General features: G+C 45.1%; 1 protein-coding gene across 5 annotated transcripts in view; it reads left to right on the forward strand.

Annotated features, from left to right (window-relative positions):
- The window catches only part of VLDLR (very low density lipoprotein receptor), a 40,801-nt gene extending 25,288 nt beyond the window's left edge, over positions 1–15,513 (forward strand). For 2 of the 5 annotated variants that reach the window (XM_008255864.4, XM_070067901.1), the window contains 12 exons: positions 263–382; positions 486–611; positions 1,082–1,253; positions 1,859–2,077; positions 3,324–3,442; positions 4,144–4,283; positions 4,614–4,755; positions 6,059–6,205; positions 7,079–7,162; positions 7,537–7,617; positions 8,386–8,555; positions 10,192–15,513. In XM_008255864.4, coding sequence (XP_008254086.1) covers positions 263–382; positions 486–611; positions 1,082–1,253; positions 1,859–2,077; positions 3,324–3,442; positions 4,144–4,283; positions 4,614–4,755; positions 6,059–6,205; positions 7,079–7,162; positions 7,537–7,617; positions 8,386–8,555; positions 10,192–10,227 — 1,556 coding nt within the window. In that variant the 3' untranslated portion in view covers positions 10,228–15,513. 5 annotated transcript variants of the gene reach the window in all.
- The last annotated feature ends 1,073 nt before the right edge of the window (positions 15,514–16,586 follow it).

Genomic DNA, 16,586 nt, shown 5'->3' on the forward strand with positions numbered 1-16,586 from the left:
CTTAAAGTTAACTAGTCAACCTCAGAGAAACTTGAACAAACACTGCTTTACAAACTGCTCATTTGCCAAAAAGATAGGGTGCATGCCTTCCTCAGTCCTGAGATGTGCATCTGTAGAACAAATGGTTAAGTCTTAGAAAACGTGGGGGTTTGATCAGGCCAGCTAGGTAAGTTATCACAAACAATATGTATTTGAAATGTGAATAAGACAGATATTGACTGGGAATACCTTGGCACATGACTTCACTGCATTTTTGTTCCAGATGTAAACGAATGCTTGGTCAATAATGGTGGATGTTCCCATATCTGCAAGGACTCGGTTATAGGCTACGAATGTGACTGTGCGGCTGGGTTTGAACTCATAGATAGGAAAACCTGCGGAGGTGAGTGCGAGAAGAGAAGCTGACCCCGCAGGGTGTTGGGAAAGGGCAGTCTCTATCTAGTAAGGTATAGGAACAGCAAGACTAATTGTAATTTCCCTCCTAGATATTGACGAATGCCAAAATCCGGGAATCTGCAGTCAAATTTGTATCAACTTAAAAGGCGGTTACAAGTGTGAATGTAGTCGTGGCTATCAAATGGATCTTGCCACTGGCGTGTGCAAGGCAGTAGGTAAATGGACTTGGGCTGGTGTTGCACTGGTACCTTTATGAGTAAGTGCTTATAAAAGGTACAGCCAGTGACTACAATAATCAAATAGTATTTGAGAGCAGGGCTACTAACCTCCTGGTGCAGTAGTACAGGTTATAAAGCAGACTGTGCCCCAAACACTTGCCTGCCTTGGTCCTTCCTTTTGCATATGAATACGTGGGAGAGTTTCAGGCTTTCTGCTTCCGAAACATGAGTGCAATTTACATAGCTTGCTCATCAGCCACTTTGCTGTGGAATGCGGTGACCTGGGGACAGCCTTCCTGAAGAGTGGGAAGCCCTTGCGAGTCCCAGGGCAGGAACTCCAGGATGGGTAGCGCTGTGTGTCCAGCACTGCCTTTATTTCTGAAGTGCTCCTCCGCTAAGAGGAGGTGACTTAGAAGGACCTTCCCTTCTTGCAGCCAAACGCAGTAAACCTGACTCCTGTCTTGCAGGCAAAGAGCCAAGTCTGATCTTCACTAATAGAAGAGACATCCGCAAGATTGGCTTAGAGAGAAAAGAATACATCCAACTGGTTGAGCAGCTGCGAAACACCGTGGCTCTTGATGCTGATATTGCAGCTCAGAAACTGTTCTGGGCTGACGTCAGCCAGAAGGCCATCTTCAGGTAACTTGCACTTCCGTTCTTGCTGTCTTGGCCTAAGTCTTGGGCACTTGCCCTGTGGGAAGGTTTGGAGCAGTTTCTCTTGGCTGTGGCTCCAAGCTAGCAACTAAGTACCCGGGAATATGAAATCTAATGCAGATTCTTCCATTATAAATTTCTCTCAGTTCCTAATTAGAAACTAACCACTGTTGACGAAGTAAAATCTGGCTACAGCCGTCACGCCCTAACAGATCGTCATTCCTCATATTTTCTCCCATTTCTCTAGAGTTAGTTGAGAACTTTCCACTATTACTACAAATAGAAGTGGGATTGAATGCTATTTCTTAATAGGAACTGTTGAGACTCAGATGTGTTGTTACTGAAACAAATAGTTTCACTTAGAATTTTGTTGTGCCTGAGTATAGAATATTTATCAGCGACTAGATACCTTGTGATATTACTGGCTTAGCATCAGTGAGAAGCATGGTTAAAAAACATGTGTGATGAGCTATGGTATTCTAATAGTCCTTTCTACACAAAGTCATTGACCATTTTGCAAGCAAAATGTCCGTTCTCTTGGCTCTAATGGTGACAAACTCTTAAATGTTTTGTGACCTATTCTGTTTCAGTGCCTCAATTGATGACAAGGTTGGTAGACATGTAAAAATGATCGACAATGTCTATAATCCTGCAGCCATTGCTGTTGATTGGGTGTACAAGACCATCTACTGGACTGATGCGGCTTCTAGGACTATTTCAGTAGCCACCCTAGACGGAGCCAAGAGGAAGTTCCTGTTTAACTCTGACTTGCGAGAGCCTGCCTCCATAGCCGTGGACCCACTGTCTGGGTTTGTATTTCGTGTTTTCTGTCGCTTAGCCCTTAGGATGTTATCTGTATAGGTCAGGGGCTTTCTTCATACATGAATTATTCCTAAACCCTCAAGACTTTTTAGTACCTGCCCCACAGAGACAGTAGTACCACAGCTGAGTGACCCTGGGACGGCCTCATCTATATGACAGGTCCTGCTTGTCTGACTCCCATATGTCTGACTTCTGCTTGACATTAATGAAACAACCTTTCTGGTTTGATGTGTACCAAAAGCTATATCTGGACCCTTATGCCCACCCAGCTTCCATGCAAGTGATATTTTTGTCTGAACACCTGGCTGGGTTAACTCTGCACAATCAAACCTGAATAGCGGCCGGTGCCATGGCTCACTAGGCTAATCCTCTGCCTTGTGGCACCGGCACACCGGGTTCTAGTCCCAGTCGGGGCGCCGGATTCTGTCCTGGTTGCCCCTCTTCCAGGCCAGCTCTCTGCTGTGGCCAGGGAGTGCAGTGGAGGATGGCCCAAGTGCTTGGGCCCTGCACCCCATGAGAGACCAGGATAAGCACCTGGCTCCTGCCTTTGGATCAGCACGGTGCGCCGGCCGCGGCGGCCATTAGAGGGTGAACCAACAATAAAGGAAGACCTTTCTCTCTGTCTCTCTATCTCACTGTCCACTCTGCCTGTCAAAAACAAACAAGAACCTGAATAGCAGCATAAAGAGTAGGGATTTTGAAAACTATTCAACAATTTCACTTAAAAGTACACATTTTCTGAAAGTCCCATTAATACCAACAGACCTTTCTAGAAACATTGCACTGAAGGGTGTCCCTGAATTGCTACTAAGTAACAGGGAAAGGCAGGCAAGGGAGTTGATCAAGGCTACAGTCATCCCAGTTGGCCCCCATGAAGCCTCGGTAGAGTACAGGCAGGCAGCCCTTACTGTAAACCTTAGAGATTAGTCATCTCTCAGGCCTTGTAAAGAATTGGCCTTTAAAAAAGAAAACAACATAATGCCTTATGACTGTGGGCTAAAATTTTTATGTTCAACTGATACTGATGAATACAGTTACTAGTGAGCTTGTAGATTCTTAGTGTTAAATTTTATTTACCCAGAATATAACTTAGATCCTTGAGTGTTACATATTTGTCTCTACAGACATTCAGTCCCTAGAACTTTCTGCTCATTCTTTAGGCTTTTCTTGCAAGCTACACCTTATTCCTTCTAAACCACTAAGGCTTATTATTTCTCATCAAATTCTTTCTAGATTTGTTTACTGGTCAGACTGGGGTGAACCAGCTAAAATAGAAAAAGCAGGAATGAATGGATTTGATAGACGCCCACTGGTGACAGTGGACATCCAATGGCCCAATGGAATTACACTGGGTACGTAAGTGCTTCCTTCTCTGTCGCCACTTCCGCTGTCTTCATTCATCTCCAGGGTTAGTTCTGGACTACCACAGACGATTCTTCTGGTTCCTCCCATGAGGGTAATTCTAAAAGTTCATGGAAAAAACTGTGAGAAGGTAAGTATTTTGGTGCAAAGAAAATTGAAATCCTTGCATGGTTTCTTTCATACTATGCATTTTTCATGAACTTTTGGATATACCCCTGTGTAATGGCAACTATGAGTGAGAGCAAGTGAATAACACAAGTAGAACAGTACAGTTAACAAGTTACATGCTCCATCATTACTGGCCTGTTGCCCATAGGGGCTTTATATATTTCAAATTCAGTCTTAGGAGACTCATACTAAATACCTCAGGCACCTCTAAAACTTTTCTTCTAGTTTATCTGAGGAGAACAACAAAATAACCCACTTCTTCTACTTCCTGTCGGCTCACATGTCTGAAGTCAGTTACCCTGTGAATCTTAGTTACCATTAGTTCCCCCCGAATTGAATGTAAGTTCAGACTGCTTCCCAGGGTTCGTGGGAACCCTCCCCACCCTACCCTGGCTCATTGGGAACTTTTGCTGGAGAAGGAACCATGAACATGAAAATAGAATATTCTCTTGCCTTAGCTATTTTAAATGGAAGCCAGACCTATAATGGCTTATCATACAGTGTCAATTCTTCTCCTACCTAGACCTCATCAAAAGCCGCCTCTACTGGCTGGATTCCAAGTTGCACATGTTATCGAGTGTGGATTTAAATGGCCAAGACCGCAGGATAGTACTCAAGTCTCTGGAGTTCCTAGCTCATCCTCTGGCACTAACAATTTTCGAGGTAAGATGAGTGTCTCACATCTAACTGTACACCTTTGACTTTGCCAACGTGCTACACGTTTTGAGGAGAAAGAATGGATGTTGGGGAAGGAGGGTAGGGAAAGGGAAAATGACTTAAAAAATGGTTTACACGTAAAACCTGGGAGAAACTAGATATACGAATTGCTTGAAGTACTTCAAGAAGCCCAGACTTACTCTTCTTACAGCTTTACATCTAATGTCCAAGATCAATACCCAAAAACACAGTCCTCTACTGGCCAGTGAATAGCAATTATCTTAGATAATGACTTCATCTTAAGTGTACGTGCTAATTGGGGGGGTTCTGTTTTAGGATCGTGTCTACTGGATAGATGGGGAAAACGAAGCAGTCTATGGTGCCAATAAGTTCACTGGATCAGAACTGGCCACTCTAGTCAACAACCTTAATGATGCCCAAGACATCATTGTGTATCATGAACTTGTGCAGCCATCAGGTAATGTGCAGGAGCCCTGTCCTGGATGACACCGTAAGGGCACAGCATGATTCAGAAGCAGCAACTCAACTTCCACAGGGAATCGTTGCCTCCTGTAGCCCTCCTCAGACATGCCACACCTGGGCTCTGGCATCTTTCACTTACGTCTTAACCCAAAGGGCTTCACAACTTGAGATGTGATCTTCCTTCTAGCCCTGAGTGTCACAGCTTTTATTGGGTTTGTAGGTGGCCGGGTGCTCCCTATGTCTACTCGTGTCGTCTTCCCTCTATAGATGTTTGTGTCCAGGTCTCTTCTTGAGAGGACACAAGTCATTTTGGATTAGGGCACATCCTAAGGGGCTTATTTCAACTTGATCTCCTCTGTAACTATCCTGCCTCCAAATAAGGTGACATTCTTAGTTCTTCAACATGTGAACACTAGGGTGGAACACCATTCAGCCCTGATGTTTACATCTCCTTGTTTTTTTTTTTTTTTATTTTTTTTTTTATTTTTTTGACAGGCAGAATGGACAGTGAGAGAGAGAGAGACAGAGAGAAAGGTCTTCCTTTGCCGTTGGTTCACCCTCCAATGGCCGCCGCGGCCGGCGCGCTGCGGCCGGCGCACCGCGCTGATCCGATGGCAGGAGCCAGGAGCCAGGTGCTTTTCCTGGTCTCCCATGGGGTGCAGGGCCCAAGCACCTGGGCCATCCTCCACTGCACTCCCTGGCCACAGCAGAGGGCTGGCCTGGAAGAGGGGCAACCGGGACAGAATCCGGCGCCCCGACCGGGACTAGAACCCGGTGTGCCGGCGCCGCTAGGCGGAGGATTAGCCTAGTGAGCCGCGGCGCCAGCCTACATCTCCTTGTGACACAGCTTATATAGGATTGTGCAGATTCTTAGAAACATCTCGTCATATTGTGCCATACTCAAGTTGCCTGGCTGGTCTAAGCAGTCTTCTTAGACTTCTCTGTAACTGAGTCTGCTTCTGCTTTATAGGAGCAAGGCGAGACAAAGCCAGGAGAACTAAGTTTCTGTCTTTTGAACCTTCCCTGTAAGCCTTGAACAGTAATGACACTCCCCTGCTTGCATTTGCTGTAGTCAGAAGTTACAGTCTGCCTCGAAGCACTGTCTTTGAACCTGGTGTCCTTAGCACATGCTACCTGCTATTCATTAGTCAAGAACTGCATTGAAGTTATGACAGAACAGACAGGTCTGAATTCCTTAGGACATAAGGAAAGATTCAAGTTTGCACCACTTAGAGCAAGGTTCTATCTACAGTGCTGTTGGATACCTATTCTTAAGGACTTTTTTTTTTTTTGACTAGGTAAAAACTGGTGTGAGGAAGACATGGAGAATGGAGGGTGTGAATACCTATGCCTGCCAGCTCCACAGATTAATGAGCACTCTCCAAAGTATACCTGTTCCTGTCCCAATGGGTACCACCTAGAGGAAAATGGCCGAGAATGCCAAAGTAAGGACTTTCTTGTTTTAATCGCAAGCAAAACATACAGCAGGCAATGTGATAAGACACTAGCTATGAAATTTAAGAATTCTGTTTTAACTAACACTTAAAATAGATTTGAGAACGTATCTGTTACTGTTGCATGTCATCTGTTCATGTCAAATACTTCAGAACTCACTTTTATCCCACTTCAACATTAGATAAGTTTATAGATGACCAAAGTGTCAATATTTGTCATATGTATTGGTTCCAGTTTAGTCCTGAAAAAGCAGTTAGCTAGCCAACTTACAGATAATGAAACAGTGTGAAGATTTTCCTGCAAAGAGGATAGAGTGAATTATGCTTCAGGAACATAGGGACAACAAACTTCATGGCCTCAGTGGATGACACCCGCTTACTTGAGTTTTCTGGTCTTAGCTTTTGATTCAATGGCAAATTAAATTTGCTTGTTCTGATCAAGGAACCCACATGGTCAGGTTTTCTTTCACTTCATTCTGGGTCCATGGCAGGGACTAGTTCACTTGACAGAGACAGTAGTTGCAAGACAGTCTGGTGTGCCTGGTCTACCAGGGCATCCTGAGAACATTTCTAGTAACTTCCAGGAGCCTCGATATTTAGGGGGATCATCAGTGTGGCTGTGCATCTGTTTGAACTGTCAAATTCCAAATGCTGACTGTTCTGCCCCAAGTTTGATGTATCTCTGTTTTGGCGTGAGACTGCCGTATCTCTCAGTTTTGATACACCCACCATGTAACTTAGTTCAGCAGTGGTTTGTGTATTTCCCCTGGTTTGAAAATAACCTTTTGCATGGCTTGTCTGAACTGAACAGTTAGCCACTCTGGAACCTTGGCATTAACCAGGTTCTTGGTTTTTATAATTCAGGTACTGCAACTACTGTGACTTACAGTGAGACAAAAGATACCAACACTACAGAAATTTCACCAACTAGTGGACTAGTTCCTGGAGGTATTGGGTTCAGTACTGCAAACTGTTAATCTCAACTAACAGCCACACTCTTTGTATCTATAGCTTAAAAATTAATGCGGCCTTAACTCTTAGTTCTGCCCCTGACTGATAACCTGTATTTAAACTCCAAAGACTCAGAACCTGCATATCTTAGCCTGACCTGACTTATTAAGGTTTATGCTAGATGATTGTTAGTGAATGGCTATTCCAGTATGTGACTGAAGTGCTTCAGTGCTAGAGTTTGTCCTGTATACACTTTTAATAGATGCTGAACACTGATACTGGGTACAAGGTGTGAGGCTCTCTAAGGATGGGTAAAATTACTAAGTCTGAATTTAGGTCATTGTAAACCGATTCCTTATATTCCCCTGTAGAGATCAATGTGACCACGGCAGTCTCAGAAGTCAGTGTTCCCCCAAAAGGGACTTCCGCTGCCTGGGCCATCCTTCCTCTCTGTGAGTAGATCCCCTCTACATCCCTGTCTCATCAGCTGCTTCGATACTAGATGGATATTTCCGATTCCGCACAATGCCCTACACTACAGTAGCCCTTGTGACACTCAGTTACACTCACCCCCTCCCCAACATGGTACACTCATTCAAGGGTCCAGGCCTTCCTCTTGAGTGCTGGCCTTAGCTCAGTATCTGGCAGGAATAAATGTTCACATGAATGGTGCCTCCTGCTTTCTACTTAAGTGTTGTTAGCCTGGCTTATCCGCTTTCATAGTAAGTCAGTTTAACTAGAGTACTGTTCCCTTTCCCTTTAAGATATGTATAATGCCATGGTGGGTGTCTGGTGCACCGGGGATGCCCACATCCCATGTCAGAGTGCCTGGTGCATGTCTTGGCTCCTCTGCTTCTGATCTGTCTCCCTGAAAGACCTCCCTGGAAGGCAGTGAATGGGGGCTCAAATATTAGGTCTCTACCACCAATTTCCAACCCAGGGTGAAGGACCTCTAAGGCTGTTATCAAACCTGTGAATTTGTAGGCGCTCAGCTACACACCAAACCTGAATAATTCTCCAGAAGCTTCTGCCATTTTAATTCAGGCAGCACCACTGAGTTCAACCTCCTGACTACTGATATTCCAACTTCAACTTCCAGTTATCCTAATCTCATAAAACATGGAACCTTATTAATGCCAGTTATTGTGGATTGCTGCGCATTGCCTTGTTTTGCATGTTCTCAAACTAGACCCCACTCAGTCACCTCTGACCTCTCTCAGTGCTCTTAGCGATGGCAGCAGTGGGTGGCTACTTGATGTGGCGGAACTGGCAACACAAGAACATGAAAAGCATGAACTTTGACAATCCTGTGTACTTGAAGACCACAGAAGAGGACCTCTCCATTGACATCGGCAGACACAGTGCTTCTGTTGGACACACGTACCCAGCAGTAAGTCCACTTTCTGTCTTTGCATGCCTTGGCTTGAAGTGAGAACTGTGAGAGGGGGAACCACTAACCCGAGCCGTGGCTAACGGGGCTGGGAAGAGACCTTGGGATCTCGGCGTTACCACACACTTCATCTGCCACCTGAATTGTGGACAGTCTAGCCCACACAGGTCAGCGCACTGATAAGCATCCAGCCCACACAGAATGACAGATAGGCCATGGCAGGGCTGGTGGTGTGGTGCGGTGGGTTGAGCTGCTGCCTGTGACACTGGCATCACGTATCGGGAGTCCCCATTTGAGTCCCAGCTGTTCTGTTTCCGATCCGGCTCCCTGTAAACAGGCCTGGGAAAGCAGTGGAAGGTGGCCTAAGTGCTTGGATGCCTTCCACTCATATGAAAGACCAGGATGGAGTTCCTGGCACCTAGCTTTGGCCTGGCCCAACCCCAGCTGTGTGGCCATTTGGGAAATGAACCAGCAGATGGAAGATCTCTGTCTCTCTCTGTCCCTGTCACTTTGACTTTCAAATAAATAAATCTTTAAAAAAAATAGGTCAAGGTCCTCACAGTACTATTTGAACTATTTGTGGTTACTGAAATGACATGTAAATAGCAGCATGAACCAAGAAGCTCCCTTTTGAACTGGGAAATCTGTTGCCTACTCTTGTCTAATTTAATTTTAATTAAATTAGCATATCACATATAGGGGAGCTGTATTAAAAGCAGTGTACTAACATTCACTTAGCCAACATTACTAAATGCTTTACTCAGAAAGCATCCCATCCCACCAAGAAAAGCTTTGTGTCAGCCACAGTTAATCGCTTCTTCCGATGAAAAGCAAATGAGTTTTTGGCCATCACTAGGAAACAGGCCGGACAAAACAAGTGCTAAGCCCTCATCTCTGAAACCCTCTGAAACCTGGGACAGTGGTTAGTTCCTGGCACACGCGTGTTTTCACATTTTTCTCCAAGACTTACAATCCCTATGTAGAGCAGTCAGAATCAGGCATGCTCTTTTCTCTCTACTAAATAGGTATAAGCTGACTACCTCTTATCCAAGGTGTTCCAAATTTGGACTGTTTTTTTGGATTTGGGAATATTTGTATGTGTACACATACATTCATTGAGAAATACAAAAAATTAGATTGCTTAGGGATAGGACCCAAGTCTAAGATGAAATTCACTATGTTTTACATATATATTATATATCTGTATATATGTTTTACATATATAATATACATATTATATATACACCTATATACATATTACATATATAATATATAATATACATATTATACATATATGTCTTATATGCACCACCTGAAGATCATCTCATGTGATATTTTTAGTGCACCTGTGTTTTGACTGTGTGCCATCACATGAAGTCAGATGTGCAATTTTCTACTTGTGGTATCATGTCAGTGTTTCAAATGTTTCATATTTTGGAGCCTTTTGGATTTCAGATTTTTGGGCTGCAGTCGTTCAGCCTCTGTGACTGAATTCAAGTTAAATGCCTGAACGATGCAATTAATACTATTTTGTTTCTGACACACCTTCTAAGTACTCTGGATCTTTGAATGACCGACTCGAAAGCAAAGTCCCTTGCAGAGACCAGGCTCATTCTGTACTTTCTCTTTTCTGCAGATATCAGTTGTAAGCACAGATGATGATCTAGCTTGACTCCTGTTCATGACCTCTGAGGTCTAACCCAGTAACACCCCCTCTCCGGAACGGTAACCGGGCCAGCAGCTGAAGTCTCTCTCTTCCTGCCATCTGGAAGAACGTCAAGATATCTTTGCGTGGATCAAGCTTGTGTACTTGACCGTTTTTATATTACTTTTGTAAATATCCTTGCCCACATGCTACTTCAGCTTTGGATATGGTTACCAAGTATCTGTAATCTATGAATTTCTAGACAGTATTGCCGCCTCTGGCCAAATATGCACTTTCCCTAGAAAGCCATATTCCAGCAATGAAACTTGTGCTATAGTGTACACCACTGTACATACAGTGTATAGGCCACCTGTAAATACTCCAGAGAACAATCACTATTCTTAAGCACTTTGAAAATATTTCTATGTAAATTATTGTAAACTTTTTCAATGGTTGGGACAATGGCAATAGGATAAAACGGGTTACTAAGATGAAATTGCCAAAAAAAATTTGTAAACTAATTTTGTACGTATAAATGAACTCTTTGACCTCAAAGGAGGTTTACAAAGACTGAGTGTTCAAACTACTGTATATTTCTTCTTTTCAAGTGCTCAAACATTAAACCAAGCAGTGTAACCATGGTTTGTGCCTATTCCTCTAGGGTGAAGTCCTCAAACGGCCTGAATAGTATGGAATGTTCTCTCTCAGTGTATGAGCTGTCACTCCTGACATTGTATAAACCTGTCATTGGGCTAGTTTCTCTTACAACCAAGTACTAACAAAAGAACGAGGTACCAGTTGATGTTTGGTTGTTATAAAAAGGCTCCAGGGTCTTATTTTGCGAAAGTTTAGTTTAGTCTGTAGCTAGAATTCCTCTTGCGTGGGAGAGAATTCCTTTCTTTGTTAACATGTTTCCTAATGTGGAAATATATGCTCTGATTTCTATGAATTCTACTTCTTCGTGCTTAAGTCTGTGTGTTCCATGTTCTGTCATTACATGCAGGTCAAGGACAAGTGCCTTCTAAGGCATGGGAAAAGGGTTTGTTCTTCGGAATGTCTAGACTAGCTTACCAGGAAGGGTGGCTAGGGAAGATAGCAGGTGGCAGCATTCTGGCGCCATCGGAGGCAGTGGTTCTCAATGTACTCCAAGGCACAGCAGCAACTGCGTCACCTGAGAGCTTGCTAGAAAACCTAAGTGTGCAGGCCCCTTCCCAGACCCGCATCAGAAACCCTGGGGGTGGCACCCAGGAATCTGTATTTTCAGGTCATACTGAGGTTTCTAAATAACTAAGGTTTGAAAAACACTGTATGAGCTCCTCTATTTTGGGGCTGAGATAAATGATGGATTCCTTCTGTGGACAGTTTCTGGAACTTTGAGTGTGAAGAACAGAAAAGGAATTGAAATAGAAGAAAAAGTGGTGTGGGTAGTTGAACGAGTTTTCCATCTGTCTGGACATCCCTTCCTTCCCATGTAGCCTCAGGATCCCTGGAAGCAAGGGAGGTGGGGTGCACCACGGAAGGTTGGTGATTCCCCTGGGACTGATGCAGTAGCCAGGTAATAAAAAGATGCTGTGAGTAGTTAAGTGGATTGGTAGATGACTCAGAATTCACTTGTGTATGGAATGTAAGGCAGTTGAAAGTTTGCTCCTGACCAAGAGAAGGAGCCCAGTAACCCTAAATGAAAGGCAAGTTGTTTCTGTCATCTTACCTGATGGATGCCCCCTGGTGATTGAGGACAAAGGGTCAAAGAGAAAGGATAAGCTTGGGCCTTGTTTGTTTTGTCCACAGAAGGTATGGAGGTCGAGCGAGCATAGAGAAGGAAGAGGCTGTAATCATCAAGGTAGGACTGCCTGCTTTCACCTCTCTCTTGTGCTACAAATAGTCACACTGAACAGTGAACCCACTCAGTGCGGTCTGCCAACACACAGAGACTCAAGTGCGCACTTGGTAAGTGACACAGCATTCGCCAGATCTAAACTCTGTAGGCCATTTGTTGCCCTGCTGTGGTACAAAAATCATTGTTGGCTTTTTTAAATTGGAATAATACGAGATGCCCTGTTAGGTTAGACACCAGCACTTGCTGCCACGATAAGGACCATACGGTGTCCATCAACCATCTGGCCCACAGTCACATGTCTACCAGTAAAGCAATATTTGCCATCATTGTATTCTGGGTTCCAGTCCCTAGTGTGTTCTTACAGATTCTGGGTACTAATTTCCAATCCCCAAAGAGTCTACAGCATCTCCTTTTGGAATCTTGTTTTCCCCACTAAGAAGCCAAGGTAGAATGCATTGCACCTGCCTTAAGAGCTACAAACTCACTTGGAGAAACAAACGAACCCGATGTGTCTACTGAGATAAGAGTATTTATCCAGCCAGAGTGCTGTCCACTTGGCTCAGCAATATCGTTCCCGAGGGACCACCGCCTGGGCTTTATTACCCAAACAAGAACGTAAAGAATGCCGGGTGAAATGCGCTGGAGCGGGTCTGCCGTGTCCCGAGAGTTTAATGTCGCGGGAGAGAGTTAAGAGGTAGAGTACAGAGCTCAGCAAGGACTAAAGCGGATATTTAGAGCTGAATGAGCCTGTTACACAAAGTGACTGGAAGTGGACTCTCCAGAACCATAAGAGATTGCTGCAGAGGGTTGATGAGAGAGGAATAAACAAATTGGTAGTCTCTGGTAAAGAAATCCAGCCACGTTCCTGTGTTGTACCTTTGTAGGTGGGTTCTGCAAGCTATCTGCTTGGCAAAAAATTAGTCCCAGCTGTTCAGCTGGCTCCCTAAAAGCATTCTTAGAACTGCTTGAAAGGTTAGTATCAATGTTAAGTCTTTGAGTATTGATGAACACGCAACCAAGAAGCGGGAGCCTTTAACTACGGGACTCGCTTCTGTTGCTTTTCTGATGGCATTAGCTGTCAGAGAGCCCTCATGGAGGACGAGAAGGCAGGCTCTCACCCTGAAAGCACAGGGCAGGCCCAGCACTGCCGCCTGGGTTCCCAGCACTGGGACAACGGGAGACCTATCTAAAGCCTGCCTGTGAGCTATCCTCACTGCAAGCCACCAGATTCTGGTGGGGTTTCCTCTTGCAAAAGGGGTCTAACTGAAGTTTTTTTCCCAGGACTATTACCCACGAAGATTTTATTCAGTGAAACACTTTGGAGCCCAAACAGAAGCTATACCCTTTCCTTTTCACGGTGATGAAGCCTGCAGAAAGCACAGATGCTTCTGCTGACTCAGGTCCAAGGGCAGAGAGTGCAAGCTGCCATTTTTGACCCTGACCTTGAGCCCTTCAGCTTCATCACCAAGTGTTTCCCACTGAGTCTTTGGGAAAAAGAATTTTTTTTTCTCATGCTGCTCTCTCTGCTTCTGTCACCTCATAGACCTGGACTGTAGGGGTTCAGGAATACAGAAAAATAGAAATGCTTTCGGAGTAATTGTTTCCACATGCGGTGCAAGGAGGGTAACAATGAAATAAGGACCAATTTTAGATTTCTCTCCAAGTCAGAATGGAAGTTTCCAGGTCAGATAATTTCATGGGAAGGATCATCACTCGCCTTTGCATACACTTCATTCACGGCCACCTTCACACATGAAAGGCCGACTACGAGTTAGCAGAAAGGCCCGGATGAGAGACTCAGGGGTCCTTAGACAAGCTACTGAGACCCACATTAAAGTAGTGGCCCATCTCTCCATGGTGTAGCATTTTGGGGCCTGGCTCACCTAAGAAACATGCCTGACAATTCTACCTATGGACACTGAGGCTGGAGCAAGACAGGCTGAGGGCAGCGGGTTCGGGGCTCTGTGGCTTCCCTGGTGTTACATCCAAAATGGTTTGCTTCTTCGGTGTGCTTCAGGGATAAGTCAGGTGGCTGGCGGAGTAGGTCTATCGAGAAATAGTAGGCAGCATAGTTAACAGCGTGGGCGGGCGACTGAGCCTTTTTGTACAATAGTACAATAGTAATGACACGGGCTCTGTCTCCCTGTGACGAGGCCACAGCGAGGGAGAGGCACACAGAGCCCAGCATGTGCGGGGCCTACATCTCGACTCAATGTCACTGTCCCACAAGGCCTCTGCATCTCCTCTGGGGCAGCCCAGGATCTGGTAGGTGACATCCCTGCGAGAATTACAGGAACTCACCTCCCTGTGGAGTGTTAAGTGCCTTCAGTCCCCTCTCCCTGACTAAGGAGGTCAAAGCTGCAGTTTCTGGAGTGCCATCAGATTGTGCAGTAAGAAGGCTTAAGCATGATATGGGTGAAGGCTTAGAAATATAGCCGGTATGGCAGGGATGCCCCTCAGCTTTTGCCATCTCTCTGTGTCATCTTGAGACAGATATTTGGGGGCCTGTAGAGTTTCTGGAGGGTTCCAAAGCACTTCAAGTCTCCCTTATCGTCTTACCATGTACTCAATGGCATGCCCGATAAATTCTCTCATGTCCTGTAGTTGATCTTAATGAGAACCCTAACAGGTAAGTTTCATCTCCGTAACTCATTCCAAATCCTATGTGCTAGTACTGCCCTCCCCTCCCCTAGAAGAGGAGGCAGTGCTGTGCGAAGGCTAGGCTGGGTGTCACATCCTGTGTTTGCTGAGCCCTTCTACCACTAACTGCGATACTTCAGCAGTTTCTGAGACACCCCTTCCAATACAGGGAGGCGTGGAAGCGAATCTCATGCTAGCACCACCATAGCAGGTCAGCACAGAGCAACTCAGTTCTCTGTCACACTTTCAAGATGCTAGGCAGTCCCGGTTTTCCTTGGCCATCCAAGTGAAGTCAAACTATCCTATCAGATTGCAAACAACAAAGATTCCCTTGGGGAGTTTGTAGACAGGTAGCATCATTCCTCTTCATAAGGTATTGGGGAAAACAAGCTGTAACACGATGATTCTTAAGTTTTAAGGGTCTCCTAAAGGGAGGGACATGGCCGTGGTGACAGGAAGAACTGTGCCTTGTCTACTGAGTTATGATGCTGTTACTCTGGGATTGGAACTTAGGTATTCTAGAATCTACCCCGAGCCCTGGGTATTTTTCAATTTTCACACATGCACAAGAGAAAAAGTATTATTTGAACAAAATAACTGGCTTTCAGAAAACCATCTTGCCCTCTCTAAATGTCATTTGAAACTAAAATGTGATTTAGGAGCATGTAACGCCTCGGGAGTCAGGTGCATACAACCAAATGGTCAGGCTCAGGGGCTTCGGGATTCAAAAGGCACACGTGGGGATACATTCAGTCCTGCTGACCTGTACATAAACATTTTTCTTTTTATTAACAAACTGTACATGTAACTTAAATAAAAGTTTATTTTTGAAATTATTGGCGTGAGCCTTTCTTTCTAGAAACTTTTCATGGAATCTTTTCACTCAAATCTATCTCATCTGAATCATGGGAGACCCAGTCACTTCCTTTTTGGGAAATGATAAAAATCCCAGGCTCTGGATTCATCAGGCCAGAGGAATGAGCACCTCCCCCATCTTCTGCCTTACATAGCAAGACAACGCCTCACCCTAGGCAGTGTGTGACCCTCTCCACTCCCCTATCCCTCCCCCTCCTAGGAAGGAAACAAAACCGAAGGCTGCTGCTATCAATGACTGTTTGTGCACGTCTTCCAGCCTGTGCACAATTGCGAACAGGCAATACCTGGCTAAGGCGGGGTGCTGGAGGCTGTGGGACAAGACAGGCCTGGACAGACCTGTCAAATCCTATTGATGCTCTCCCCTCATCAGCACGTAAAGGGTCCAAGCTGAGACACATTTATAGAAGGCTGCATCCTTGTGAGCCTTCAGAATACTCCACCTGAAGCTTCCCTAAGTAATGGTCTCTAATTATTTGGATTACATTGGATGCTAAGTGTTGAGTTTGATTCAGGTGATCCAAAAGAGTATTAAGAAAATCAAGGAAAGAAAATAGATTGAGAAAAATCTCAAAGTTTAGCAATTGGGTCCTTAAGGAATTGGCCATTGAGTTTTGGAGAGGCTGAGCTTCCTGGCTTTGCAGTGACCAGGATGTAAGTTTCGCTGTTCTACTTAGCCAGCTGTGGCCATGGCTGACTCATGTAGCCTGTTAGTCTCTGTCCTTGTCTGAAAAATCAAAGCAGTCACCTCCACAGGGAGACCACAAACACAGAGTGCCTCCCAGGGTGGGCGTGTGGCACCGCAGGGCGGTGCAGTCACCACTTCAGACACCCACATCCCATACCTGAGCTCTGCTCTGCTTCCAATCCAGCTTCCTGCTGATGCGCACCCTGGGCACAACAGAGGATGGGTCAAGTACTCGGGCCTCTGTCACACATGTGGGAGACACAAGAGTTCTGGGCTCCTGGCCTAGCCCTGGCTATGGTGGGCATCTGGACAGTGAACCAGCAGATGAGAAGGTGTCTCTCTGCCATT

The sequence above is a fragment of the Oryctolagus cuniculus genome, chromosome 1 (assembly GCF_964237555.1).
Source record: "Oryctolagus cuniculus chromosome 1, mOryCun1.1, whole genome shotgun sequence".
Taxonomy (NCBI): Eukaryota; Metazoa; Chordata; class Mammalia; order Lagomorpha; family Leporidae; genus Oryctolagus; species Oryctolagus cuniculus.